The 14,873-nt window shown below is 42.2% G+C and overlaps 1 protein-coding gene across 1 annotated transcript; it reads left to right on the top strand.

Moving 5' to 3' along the window:
* The first annotated feature begins 6,961 nt into the window (after positions 1-6,961).
* On the top strand, positions 6,962-14,575 carry LOC115323492. The gene is made up of 2 exons (XM_040221101.1): positions 6,962-7,764; positions 14,434-14,575. The coding sequence occupies exons 1-2, from the start codon at positions 6,962-6,964 to the stop codon at positions 14,573-14,575; spliced, it is 945 nt and encodes a 314-aa protein (XP_040077035.1).
* The last annotated feature ends 298 nt before the right edge of the window (positions 14,576-14,873 follow it).

The following is a 14,873-nucleotide window of genomic DNA, read 5'->3' as shown; positions in this document are numbered from 1 at the left end:
CTAGTGCCACGAGAGCATTGAACGGTAGTCCCAGGAATCTGGATGTCAGGGCCGAGGCGTGTGCGCGACGCTTATTTGCAAGATTTGAATCTGCCTTTCTTACCTCATGTCGTGTGCTGTTCTCGCCGTTCAGTTTGCACGTCCGCGTGCTCGATTGGGCGAGTCTGTACTTGGACGGCTCTCCGAGAAGCTTCGTAGGCCTATGGAGCCGGACGCGCTTTCACCGGGTGTCGGGAAAGGCTTGAAGCTCGATGACAAACCAGAGGTAAGGTTGATTATTATTCAGAACGACTTCGTGTATGAGCTATGTATAATTATGTGCTAGTCGCAGGCGCCGGCCGACGTTCCCGCTCGAAACAAAAAATGCCCAGTGTAAAGAAAGAAGCGTTGTGCGATGAGAGCAAATTTGAAGCCCTGAACATTTATTCGGAGTGCGCTACATTTTCGAACGTGTAAATAGAGTAGTTTATAAATCATCTTCTCCCTTCGATATAATACGTAAATCAATGCAAAAGGCTGCTGCGAAACGAGAGTTCATTGCGACTGTCGAAGCCAGCGGGCGGATGCTTTGATAAACGCGACTTTGTTATCTTCTTTTTTCTCGCAGTCATTTGTGTTACATTTGGTGGAAAGTAAATGAATATTTTCACACAGTGAACCCAGCATTTGCTTCCTTTTCGAACATATCGCAGTGAAATTCTCTGCCCCAAATCGCTGCTTTGATCACGCAACCGCGCTAAACAATAGGCGAAGATCGTTCTATGCTAGTGCGCGTTGGGTTCGCCGACGCTGAAGTATGAAAGAGTCCAGAGGCCAGATTCATAAAAAACCTCTTACCTACGACAACTTAGCTACGAAGTTCGTAAAGTTACGATCATCGTAAGATGAGGCGAGAACGGTATTCACAAACGCGTTCTTAAGTGGGAGGTGGAAGGTTACGACCTCTTACGGAGAAACGATGACTTCCGGTGCTGTTGCTATGGCAACGGCGTCTTCGGCAAAACGAACAACCAATTAGAGAGCTAGGCATAGTTCGGAGCACGTGGATTTTTAATAACAAACACAGGCTAACCACTCGTTGATAGAGAGCTCTGCGTATGTCCTGTCCTGTCTGTGTGTAAATGTGTAGTGTTCAAGCCAATTCTCATAAACACGGGCGACCTTTCCACCACCTCTTGTCTGGGGTTCGTGTCCGTGCAGTGGTATATCGACGCTAACACGATTTAAACGGTTCGTTGACTGCTACAAACTCGATCGCTACGAAGTCAACACAACTGTCATCGTTGGTAAAAGCCCCGTGCCAGTCGTTTGCAAAGCGACGTAGAAGGAAACAAACTGCCGCGGCGTTTCTCGCGGCCTCGGAAATGCAGGAGTGAGCCGACGCTAAAAAAGATACTTTTGAACTACAAGTATCAACAAGAGTCACGCAAATACCTGTTCACACTCGGAGCGGACACGTGCGTTTGATCGAAGTGCTGGATTCAGACTGCGTTTCGGTAAGCGCTTCAAGACCGATCTTCTACGATTGCAACTCGATAGTGACGTGACACTCGGCAAAGAAAGGTTCGACCGGCATCACGTGGCTCCCACAAACTGATACAGCTCGACAGTTAAAAATGGCATACTAATAACAAAGTGTACATACCGTGTTGCGAAGGTAATCCATACGGCGTTTATTTGAGCTCTATATAACACAAAACAAGGAGATAGAATCGAGGAGTTCCTTTTCGACGACAGCGTTCGTCACCGCTGCCTCGGAAAACAAGGTGATCGAGATGATAAGGGGAATCGGTTGACCTCTGAAATTTAGTTCAGCTATCAAACTATATCATACGGGGAGGGTCCACAAGGGTCGCGCGGGCATATTCCATTCAGCAAGCCAGCCGGTCGTGGGCAGACGGTCTTGGCCAAGGACCGTCTGAGCAATGCTGCGCCGGAACGGGTCGGAGTGCCTGCTAGGCCTATATATTCTGCCGAGCTCGCTTGGTCGGTGGGATCGTTGCCTTTGTTGCCTTTTCCGGTTGTCTGTGGATCAAGCGTTCATGTTCGTCGTGGTCGGTTTTAAGTACTTCATTTTCTTCTTGCTGCTTGAAGTCGGGACGCCCGAGAAGAGCAGGTAGAAAAATAAATGTCCGTTGGGTCGTCGCGACCGAGCAACTGAGTGACGTTGTCGGCCATGTTAATTTGATCGTAGAAAGTGCGTAAGAAAGCTTCGGAGATATCCTAGGATTTGTTTCGTAACCTGCGCAAATGTTACGACAATTTCGTTTCGAGAATACGGATTTTCTCTCAAATTTGTCGTACGCATTTTTTTCGTCGTAAGTTTGCTTTGAGAATCCGGCCTCAGGTCCATTGGTAATGCCAGTAGAGTTCGGACATTGAAGCTGTCGACGACGGAAGAGACTTCAGCGACTAGGTGAGGATGCGTGCACGTCCCACAACGGTCGTGGCACGTTCTCGGCACGGCAGCCATGAACCTAGCACGCAGCCACTTCACCAGCCGCTTCGCTCCAACGTCCTTCAATTTGCCCAATATGTCATGCAAGCGAATCATATTTTACTTCTTTCTTGTAAATTAAATTTGCGTATGACTCCCGAAGTTATTCGAATTTTCGGAAAAAAAACGTTTCTCCTCCTTCCTCCTACGTTCGACAAGGTCTGTTTCAGCGAGAATTTAAAACCAGTTCAAAATCACTGGAAAGCTCCCTTAAGGTGTACAAACTCTCATGAACAAAAACAAATATACTGTAATAATTCGGGTAGATAAAAGTATTTCGGAATTCCAGAAGTAAGTTATGTTTATGATGATGGAGACGCTAATATATACAACCATGATTTTGAGTTAATCAAGTTGGTACCGCAGCAGATGTGCAGCCATACCCACATTATAGAGTGAGAGGTAATGAAAACGTAATTGCACATGTACATGAAGTTACTATTTCAGATTGTTAATTATTGAACTCTTTTATATGCTTACTGGTTATAGATTGTTCCCAAGGTCATAGGTTCTACACATCTTCAAAAAGTGGGCATAAGGCTAGAAAAAGAAAGGCACCAACTACGAACAAGAGGCTGTCTAAGGTCATTGATAATATTTTGTCTTCTTTTTGTTCGCGCTTTCTTATCAATGAGTTCGTATCTGCCGGACACTCTATAGCCTTCTTTAAATTGCTGAATGTCGTGTTTGTCAGGGCAGTGATGTTTCTTACCCTCTGTTTTATAGCCACTACTTCAAGAATTTTTATGAAACGGGGGACACTAGTATAACAAAACATTTTGGCAGCCATCACACAAAAATGTATTTTGTACTAATAAAATAAATATTTATAGGTACCTTGAGAATTTAGTTCATTACCTGCTCGCCTACTTCAGCAACGTGGATGCTTTCAATGTATAGAGTGAATTTATGCTTGTAGTTGGCCATAAATATTTTGTAATGACACACTTCTAAAGTGACTGGCAAAACCCCAGTGAAAAAAGTTATTTGTATGAGAAATTTCTTGCGTTCAATAAACACATATGAATCATCCAAGATATAAGAACATATAAGAACCGTATAAGAACAATATAAGAATTTTATAAGATATATACGAACCATATAAGAAACTTATAGAAACTTCCCAAAAGTTTCTTATTTGGTGCTTGTATGTTCTTATATATCTTATCTTACTCTTATATAGTTCTTATATGGTTCGTATATGGCTCTTATATGTTCTTATATATCTTGTACGATTTATATGTGTTTATTGGACACAAAAATTTCTCATAAAAATGAGAATTTTCAATAGTTTGTAAAGTGCTCGTGTCGACGCCCACTAACATTGATCAGATGATAGAAAGCTGCTGTGGCCAGAATTCAAATAAATGGAATGCTGAAGAAGAAAATCGTACCTCAATTAAAATAGTAATTTTTCTTTTCAGTGAATCATATAAATCGGTTTTATATTGCATCGAGCTAGAACTTACCAGAGTGGTGCCTGAAGGAGGTGAATTTTTACTATCAAAATTTCACAGAGGAACGTTTCCTGTGTAAAAAGTTTTACGAATAAAAAGCATGAGACTTTAGTTATCCTGGACGTTCTTTTCAAGTTTCTCCTACCCGCGTTGAATGCAAATGTATTTTCTTCGAATATCTACTATATAAAACATTATTAATTTTGACCGATAATTAAAGGCAGCAGAATGTGCTATACGTATGAGAACTGAAACAACTATTCTATGTTGATCGCGGCATTTGCATAACGGTTAGCAACTGTTTCCTAGCTACACTGCACAATAACTGTAAGCTTAAGAATATAATAGATCAACAATTTAATTACTTTATTTGGCGTCCATTCTAAATTACAGAGAAGACTTTAGAACCTCGTTGCGATTTCTAGCCAAATTCAAGAAATAGTTATGCCGTCACCAGATCAAGTATTTGACCTAACAGCGAACGAATGGCAAGATCATTGTATTTTATTTGAAGATTTGTTTTTAAGTGGCGTGAATGGCATTAAAGTTGTAGATAACCAAAAATCAGAGCCTTCACTTTTGCTAATCTAATTACCAAGCTGAACACTATATTTACGTAAGCATCATTTCGTAGCACTAGCGTTTATATTTGGAAGTGACTGCCTTAGGTATGCGCTCTTCGTTTCCATTAAAATTTGAAACCCCTCACACACAAAAAAAAGGAGAAGCATTTAAGGAAGTTGATCTAAAGTAAACACTATTTTATTATTTTTAAGCAATAAATTTATGTACAATTTTGTTATCCGAATGGCCAGGAAATAACAATTGCAATTAAAGAAATATTGAAATCGCAGTAGTCCTCTGGAGAGCAAATGCATGATGTTACAAACCTGATTAGAGGAAGAAATAACAAAAAGTAATACCGTCAATTCCGAGTTTTTTTTCGTTAGCCTTTTTTTGGTTATTTATATTTAGAGCCTCCGAGGATATTCACTGCGAACAAAAAAATAAAGTGGGTTCTCAAACAGCGCAATTCATGGCACTGCGTCCGAAATAAAACGCCGGACACTAGCACGCGCGATCAACGGACAACGCTTGATGTTGAGTGCAATATTATGTTTTGCAAATAATGAAAATAAATATGTTGTCTTGCGGGAGGTACTCTACATACCTGGTGGCTAGAACGACTACTCCTAAGGTTTTGGCGTGTGGAGAAGGAGTCCCCCTTGTGTTTGGACCTTCAGCGTTCCTGACACTACCAAAGTTCTGGGCCAAGCATCCAGTTTTTTTTTTGGCTAGTGCAAGTGAAAAAGGGTTCCACTTAGACCAAATCACCGCCTATATCCGGCAGTTCGACATCATCATCAACGCCCTTTCGTCATTAACCGTCGCCGAAGTTCGGGACATTTTCCTTTACTCTCTCTACAACAACCCCTATGAAACCCTCAAGGAGGCTCTGGACAGTCGCCTTGCTGCCACAGAGCAGCCACGCCTTCGGCTGCTCGTCGGCGCTGACAAACTGGGCGACCGCCGTTTATCCCAGGTCTTGTGTCCTCTGCAGCAGCTGCTGGGTGACAAGGCGGCCTTTATCGACGTAAGTTGTTTCTTCAGCGGCTCTCAGCGACCAAACGTCCTCATACCGCACACCGTAACGTGACCTCATCTCCCCACGTGTCCACAGCCACTTGTCCAAGGTTGAGAGTGGGGAAGAGAGCACTTGTAGCCTTTGAGGATTTCCACCGCAAGAAAAAAAAAACTGCATTTTCACACCGCACGAGTTGTGAAATTGGTCACAAGATAGAATTCCAGACACCAGCGCGGGCGATTGACGGACAGGGCTGATCGGTGTCTGCAACAGTGTGTTGTAAAAATAACGCAAATAAATATGAAGTTATCTTACGGCAGGAACTCTAGAAGTCAAAATAATGTAACCCCCTAGTAGATTACAACCACAACGTTTTCTAATAAAATCCCCGATTGACCAACATAAAATTAAGCGAACGGGTCGTGCAGAATTTCTCAAGATGCTTTACTCAGGATTATTATATGAAGAAAATTAATATTTTTACACAAAATAGCGGCAGATTTCATGTTTGGGTTTACACTAATAAAATAGGACTTGTGGCTACAGGACGTAAAAATCAGACAAACTAAGCTAACTCGATTGCTCCTCAGATGCATCCAAAGCGATCATTGAAATATTGATCATTATGCTGCTCTAATTGTTTCAAAGAGCAATGTAGGAAGGTAAGCAAGCATTTTATATTTTTATGCCTATCATAAAACACATTATCGACAATAGAACAGTATCCTCTAAGACCAAGCAAAAAATACTAACTGGCAATCCGGCTATTACTGGCATTGAAGAAACCACCCGAGGAGCTTCTGCGAAGCATAGCACGTGACCTTGGCGCGACCGAACAACTTCCTCCTGGGATTTCCATCGCTTTGTTTCTCGCATCCGTTAGTCAGAGATACTAAGCGGAAAAGACTGGCCAGATAAATGAACAACCCCTATATTCGTAAAGGCTTACGGTTTTACAGTGGTAGGGCTTGTTACTTTATGCGGTTCATTTAAGGGTTGTCATACGACGCGAAACGTTTATTGGAGCCGGTTGCGTGAACTCGCACGTGAGCTGAATTTACTTCTTCATTACGGCTTTGTTTGGCTCTTTAGTAACTGGCTCTATGTCCTGATTGGATCCTCGCAAGACGCAAAATTGCAAAAGATATCCCAAGGAAAGTCTCACTGACCGAGAGCCGCATTAGTTCTGCGTGTGACTTGAGAATGAAAGCTCTCCTGCTGCTTTGTGTGCTGCTTTTCGCCGCAGCGGCTTTGGCGCGGCGCGTAAGTACTTTTTGTTTCTTTCTCAACGTTAAACTATCTAGGATATTTAGGTGCTTCACCCTGCAGTATTTTACATACTAAATTGCATTGGTTTAGTTAGATTCAGTTTATTCTTGGCCTTGTTAAAAACAAGGCATTGCCGAGTCCACGTTTACTGCCATGAGCCCCGACAAAAAAGAAAAATGGAGATGTAAAGTTTGCCGTTCTAAGAACAATCGTGCTGACCTAGATGGGGTAGATGCTAGCTCTGACTCGATTTCGTCCTGCGATTCCACGACACTCGCGGCGCAAATCCTAACCATCAACGAAAAGCTAGATTCATTCCTTTCTCTAAAGGCTAGTGTAAATTTACTTCTCGAGCTTCCTGCAAAGGTGAATGAGCTTTTGCTCCTCAAGCCTACCATAGATCTCATGAGAGTGACGGTGGAGGAGGTTCAAACATCCATTTCTTTCCTTGGAACGAAATACGATAGCCTCCGCGCCACGGTGTCTGCTCATGCGACCGACATGAACGAGCTGCGTACGGAAGTGGCTTCTCTGAAGGACACGGTTTGCGAACAGGCACATATTATCCAAAGCCTCCAAACCGAGCTGAACGACGCTGACCAACGCGGTCGCCAACATATTATGGAAATTCATGGAATGACCGTCAAACCCGACGAGGCGCTCCCTTCCATCTTAGCGGGGCTGGCAGACAAGCTAGGAATTCCGGGACATCAACCAGCTGATGTCGTCTCGGTCTTCAGGCTACCAGGCAAACGAGCTATAAAACCACCTATTTTGGTCAAGTTTACATCTGTAGCCACTAAAGACAAATGGATGCAAGCTCGTAGTAAGCTCAGGCAATTGTCTCGTGACAATCCACCCGAAAGACTGTATTTCAACGACAGCTTAACTCAGACCAACAGAGAACTTTTCTGGCAAGCACGTGCTCTTGCAAAAGAACGCGGTTACAAATTTGTGTGGGTCAAAAATGCTCGAATTTTTGCCAGAAAAGATTAGGGCGTTTCTCCGGTACGGATTCAACAGAGAAGTGACCTGGACCTAATGACATAACCAACATGGCTAGTTTTTTACAGTACGCCGATTTTATCACGTTTAATAGTTCGTTCTCCTCTTCTTCAACCGACTCTTTCATGGTCTTACACATAAACATTCGCAGTATTCGAAAATACTGGGATGAATTTAAGACAGTTATTGATCAAATGAGGGACCAAATTGATGCAATTGTGCTAACAGAAATTAATGTCAGTGCCGACCATCTGTCACAGTTTACGATTTTAGGATTTCAAAATTTCTTTTATACACGGCCAATTACTCGAGGAGGAGGAATCGGCGTATTTATAAGGAACTCAAGGTCAACAACTCAAACTGATGTCAAATTTCAACACTCAGAGAGCTTGATGCTAAAGGTTTCTAATTATAACTATACGGTTTGCTTGCTTGCACTTTACAGACCTCCTTCGTCTAACTGCTCTGGCTTTTTAGAGGAGCTGAGGGAAAATTTGGAAGAATTGTCTACTGAAGCACATTTATATTTGGTGGGAGATATCAACATTGACACCCTCAAAACTTCAAAAAAATGTGTTTGTGATTATTTATCACTACTTACAGAGCATGGAATCATACCTACCGTTCAGAGTGCGACCCGTGAAGAAGTATTAAATGAAAATATTGTATCATCTTGCCTAGATCATATAAACGTCCGAGCTCCAGATGCTTCCATTCACTCCGCTGTCATTTTACAAAAGCTTGCAGATCATTTTTTTGTCGCATGTAAATGTGTTTTTCCCTCCAAAAAAGGTTATAATTTCGAGAGCCCGTGCCGTTTAGAGCGGGTTGACTTAAACACTTTTGATCAACTAATTGAAGAATATGATTGGAATGAATTTCTATCCTCGGTTAACAGCACAAACTTGTACACAGTGTTTGTGGACATCATTAGAAATTTTCGGGAGTTATCGATGACCGTTATATATGTTAAAAAACGTAAACCCTCACTGCCTTGGCTTACTTCAGATATTATTAACAGTATAACGCAGAAAGAACAATTGTGGAAGAAGTTTCGGCGCTCTCCCAACAATGCCAATCTCAAAATAGAATGTAAAATACAAAGAAATAGGGTGAATGCCCTTATTCGATCAGCAAAAAGAAAATATTATGCTAAAAGGATTGCAAACGCACGTGCTGACTCCAGAAAAACTTGGTCAGTTGTCAATGAGCTTCGTGGACATGAAAAAAAGGACTCGACTGAGACATTGCAAAAACATTTCGGGTCGGACTTGACCTCTACTGTTAATGCCTTTAATGTGTTCTTCGCGAATTCAGTCGCACTCTCGGTAGACAGTGATAAGGATCCTGCAGACGGCACTTCATCTATCTCTGATTCCGCTTTTCTTCCACCTCTCTCAGAGCCAGAACTGCGGTCATACCTATTTGCCTTCAAACGCTTTAGGTCGGCCGGTGTCGATGGAATAACAGTGCGTGACTTATGCCGAAATTATGACTCTTTGAAGAATGTTCTCCTTGTAATGATAAATAACTTTCTCGAAACTGGAGAAGTTCCAAACGACTTAAAGCAGGCCATGGTTATTCCACTCTTTAAGGGTGGAGTACCAAACCATGTTTCATCATACAGGCCTATCTCTATATTGTCCTGCATCTCACAAATATTGGAGAAACATATATTTATTGCTATGTCTGGGTTTCTTGAGAAATACAGTATAATTTCGCCACATCAATACGGTTTCGTCACTGGTCGTGGTACCATTAATCTTCTTGAAGAATTTTCGGACATTCTACACTCTTCCTTTGACAATAACATGTTTGTGTGCGCACTCTTTATCGACGTTGCCAAGGCGTTCGATTCCGTAAAGCATAACATCCTCTTAGACAAGCTTTACAGAGTGGGCTTTCGTGGCCCATTTCATACATTGTTAAAAAGTTTTCTAATAAATCGTACCCAAGTTGTTTCAGTTGGTAACGTACACAGCTCCCTCGCTTTCCTAACTTCCGGAGTTCCAGAAGGCTCTATTTTGTCTCCATTATTTTTTAACATCTACGTAAATGATATTTCAACGTCAATCACAACTTCTAAAGTATTTCAATATGCCGATGACACCCTTATACTTTCTCGACATCTAGTGTACGAGCGCGCAATTGAAATGCTTCAGATCGATGTCGCTAAAATAATGGACTGGTTTTTTGCCAACAAGCTTCGTGTAAACGCTTCAAAAACGAAGCTGGTGTGCTTTCATAGCCCTTTAAAAAATGTAAGCTTGACTTCTCAGCTATTTCTCCACAACACCAATTGCTCATGCTCTAACTGTACACCGGTTGAATATGTTAGCTCCGTAAAGTATTTAGGTCTTCACTTCGACAGTGATCTCTCATGGAACTCTCACATGTCATATATATGCCAACGATTAAGAACTGTTTCATGTCTGCTTTACAATATCAAATCGTTTCTACCTTTGTCAATTAGAAAGAGCATTATGCACGCGTTAGCCTATAGTACACTAAGGTATGGCATAAGCATATTTTTTAACTGTCCCCTCTTTTGGCACTCAAGAATTGATCGTGCGTTAAAGGGAATTCTGAAGAGTGTAGCATACAACACACACATGTCATCTAGTACGAGCTTGTTTGCTTCACTTAAGCTACCGTGTTTTCATTCACTCTTTCTTCAAACAGTAATTTGGCGACACTTCTGGGATAGTGAGTTTAAGGTCTCGGCCAGTCCATCTCGCGAGCTTAGATCTGTTCTGCGTTTTCAATCTCCTCGACTGAGGACTCACTATGGCGAAAGCATGCGTTCCTTTTATGTGCCAAAAGTTTTTAACGACGTTCCAGCTGCTCTGCTTGCCATTACCTCAAACAAAATGCTGAAGACCTCTCTGAGAAACATGTTTGCCGATGTGGCTAGATAGTGACTTTTTCCCATGTTATTTTCCTTTTCTTTTGTAGTATGGTGCTGTACGTGCTTTTTGTAATAATCGCTGGACATGTCAAATGACGACTACATTTATTGCGTGATGTTTTTTTGTCTTCGACCCGTTGACTGAATGATTTTCTTTCTAGTAATAAGTGTTTTTTTTTTCTCTTACTAACATATGAAATATTTGAGAGAAAGACTCATGAATTCAAGGACTGTGTCTTCGAATGTACTCTTACAGTGTTTAAAAATACTCATGCCTGAGTGTTTTTTTTTTTTACTTTTATGACTTTAATGATTGTAATTGACACAGTGATCAAGACAACGTTTGCTATAGTTTCATCTTCACAGCTTCACCCAAGTCACTGACACAAGCATTCCGACTACATCCTGTCAAGTGAATCATCTGTATGTTATTTGCTTTTTTTTTCCTGCACGTGATGTTATTCCGTGCGAACTTCCTTTTTTGTATTTTCCAGTGAAGCGTCTGGTCCCACAAGTCCCTGATGGCTTTGATCGGATCCGATACTCAACTGGCTATACTTGCACTACTGAATAAATTTTATTATTATTATTATTATTATTATTCGTGGCATGCATGGGTGGCATGCAACTTCCCGATGGTTGCATCTTGCATGCGTGGCATGCGTGGCATGCATGCCACGCATGCATACATGGTTTACGTGGCATGTGTGGCATGCCACGTATGCCACACATGGTGTGCCATACCACACAAACATGGCATGGCATGCGTGGCATGCATGTCACGCATGCATACATGGCATGCGTGGCATCGGGAAGTTGCATGCGTGGCATGCAACTTCCTGATAGTACTGATTTAGGTATTAGAGGGATGGGATATTTGTTACATATTTAGGCAAACATGGGGAAAAAATCAAACAATGAAAAAATTGACTGTTCAAAAACTTAGACAAGATATACCGTAACAGTGTAAAGCCATAGTTCTACATCTAGGTAAAACAAAGGTTTCTTTTTCCCTGGTTGCATAAGGCGTATTCTGGGGCACAGTAAAAACAATTCGTGAAAGGAAATTAACATATCTTGCTAATATATGTTTTTTGTAAGAGCACTCAGATCTATATTCAAATAAATATATACAGTGAAATCTCAATGTAACAAACTTCTATGTAACGAAACCCTCGATGTAACGAAGTACATCTAACCGCAAGTGTATGCACGCCATGTATTTTTGACCTCTATGTAACGAAGTCCTCTTCGCCGAAATTTCCATGTAACGAAGTTTCAGGGACAATTCGTCACAAACTTTTGGGTCTCAAAGGAGATTTTGGGAAGCACATGCGCTGAAACGGGCCCCCGATAAAGCGCAAAAGGTGAAACGGGCCGAATCTGGCAAGTGTGGTGTACAGAACGGCCACTACAGGACACTAGAGCCGCCGCCGTTTCGTCCGTCGGCTTCGTTCGCGCTGCGTTGTTCGTTTCGAGGCCTAACTAAAAATGTGCGTTTCTCGTTGTCCTGGGTGATGCAGCTTTGAAGGCGATGGAGCCGCCCCCGACATCGTTGACCTCGACAACTTTCTATAAGCCGACGCTGCTGTCGTTTCAACGGAGGAAATGACCAACGAGGTGATGGCTAGCGATGTTCGTGGAAACTCTGAAGACGGGGACGACATCGAGCCTGATGAGCAAGACACCTGCGGTGTGAACAGTAACCGTGAAGTGGTGGACGTGATCGATGTCTTGAGGCGATTCGCGAGCACACAGCAAGACGAAGACGCGATGCAGGCCGTTTGGATATGCGAACGTCACGTGACGCCAATAATAATGCCAAGACTGGCCCAGATAAAGGTGACTTACTACTTTCAACCGAAATAAAGGCGTCATTGGTGGGTCTTGCGCACCCGAGAAACATTTGTGGCAACTTTCTTTAACGTTAGCCCCGAATTTCTATGTAGCGAAACTTCAAAGTAACGAAGTAAATTCCGAAATTTATCGGCTTTGTTACATCGAGGTTGGACTGTACACAGGCATAATTTTAAACTGCAAGTATGTTTACCAGGTTGAGGAATTATATGGAGCTTTTGTAATAGCACGAAACATTTTGTTTTGCAGATGAGATGCTTCTGAATATTGGATGCTGTTCTATTACCCCAGACAAGGAAACGATAAAAGAAAGCGTACTAGAAAGTAAGCTTTTTTTTTATGAAGAGCATTCTTATTAAGTGAGGTAATTCCAACAACCTTAGAAACAGCCATACAGATATCGTTTATGTGGGCGTCCCATGTCACTGTTGCAGTGAAACTTACACCAAGAGATCCAATAGTTTCTGCGTACTCAATGATGGTATCACTCAAAACTAAGGGTGATGTGTGCATCACAAGTTTTCCTTTAGGACGAAATACTGCAGCTTTAGTTTTCTCTTTGTTTATTTTCAAGTAGTTGACTAATGAACACCGCACTAATAATGACAATGCTCGGTTAGCACTGCCGGTTAGTTGGTTCAACGTCGGAGGAGGGGAAAAAATCGGATGTATTCCAACGAGCCAAGTAAAAGCCCGTTCACACGATTGCGACCTCTTAGAACCGAGTTCCTTGGAACCTCTTGATATCTCTTACGACGAGAGTACACACCGGCGCCATCTATTGGGCAGCAGTATAAACTTGGCGGTCCGGCATATCTCTACTTTTCTCGCTCATTATCCTTTCTTTATTGGCTCAAGAGACTGTTGTCGAAGTTATAAACGAGCTTTTCTCATAGCTACTGCGCACATTTGACTTCGAAAATTCCGCAAAAACCTTCGCTCTTGTGAAATGCAGTTCCAGGGTCACAGCATAGATGGCGCCAGCCTGCCATGCTGTGTGTTCTCTCGTCCTAAAAAAGTTTAAAAGGTTTCAACAGGTCTTGCCTCTCTCCGGCGTACTCGATTGCAAGTGTGTGAAAGGGCCTTAAAAAGAAAAAGGCAAAGCTTTCTATTTTTACTCTTTTTTGTAACAGCCGCGCTTTGCAAAACGCAAACGCCAGCGAAGGAGCTCTATTACCAGATAATATTACCGACACTTTTTCCTCCACGGCTGTAGTAAATTATTTAAGCGTTTTTAGACCGGAGATAGGCGCATATAAAAGTGTATATTCGATTGAAAATACACATTAAAGCATTGATCCCGTTGTAATAAAAATCAATAGGTAAAAACTGTAAATATTCCTTTTAAGTCGTATGTTTGTAACAATAAACGCAATAAATAACTCATATTAACCGATTAAAAGATAACGATTAATCGGGTTACGACGTTAAAGCGATGCCGAGCCCAAGTTTAGTTTAATTATCAAGATACAATCATGTCTGGTTATTTGAAGGCTAAAAAAGTATAAAGTACATGCCTTACCTAGATTGAAATATCCCTAGAGCATCCGGAGCTTCGAGGATGTCTGATCTGAGGCGACCATCGGCGAGCGTTGAAGCTATAGACTGGCCATACATTATGAACGGGTTTCCCACGTGGTAGATATTTCTGTAGATGGTTGAGCCTCCTACAGGGACCGAGAGTTACCTTGAAGCTATTTCCAGTCACCCTCCAATGACTGCTTATGTTTCTAAACACGCTCCTCTTCGTGTTTGCGCGTGTCTACTGAGCATTGCGCAATGAGTTAAGAACGTACACGGCGTGCAACGCACGGAAAGTAAGCTTGAGCGTGGCTTGATTTTTTTTTTTTTCAAGATTCTGGTACCAGGTCACACTGCCCGCGCTTCGTTGCAACACACCAGTGAATAAGATGTTGAACTTCTACCACAAATGTCTTACTCGCTGGATTCGGCACTGTCCACTTCTGTTCAGTTGTCTGGGCACGAACGACATTTGAGAGGAAAGCAATTTTACAGGGACGCGACCGTGAGGAGGACTCTGCGTGAGGGGGGTGAGAGTGGTGACAAACCATTTGTTGTTGTTGTTGTTTTCTCCGCGAGTTGGCAGCACTGGAGTACAACTTGGAGAATTGCATCGCGCTTAAGACGGCTACGTAGAGCAGTCCTAAAGTAGCTGTCGCCTGGAACAACTAGCTCACAAAAAGCCTCATCCCTTTTCGAACATCCCTCGTAATATTTCCAAATTAACGAATTCCTCAGCGCCCGCTTGAAGTGGAGGATTTAGAAAGCCGATAT

This window comes from Ixodes scapularis, unplaced genomic scaffold (assembly GCF_016920785.2).
Source record: "Ixodes scapularis isolate PalLabHiFi unplaced genomic scaffold, ASM1692078v2 PGA_scaffold10__122_contigs__length_95168666, whole genome shotgun sequence".
Taxonomy (NCBI): domain Eukaryota; kingdom Metazoa; phylum Arthropoda; class Arachnida; order Ixodida; family Ixodidae; genus Ixodes; species Ixodes scapularis.
The sequence above is the reverse complement of the archived record's forward strand: the minus strand, read 5'-3'. Positions and strand labels throughout refer to the sequence as shown.

Bases quoted from the DNA above. Each gene is read 5' to 3' on its own strand.
- LOC115323492 (XM_040221101.1), top strand. From the start codon at position 6,962: ATGAGCCCCGACAAAAAAGAAAAATGGAGATGTAAAGTTTGCCGTTCT. The intron at 7,765-14,433 runs GTGGGTCAAAAA...TTTTTTTTCAAG, and splicing joins GAACGCGGTTACAAATTTGT to ATTCTGGTACCAGGTCACAC.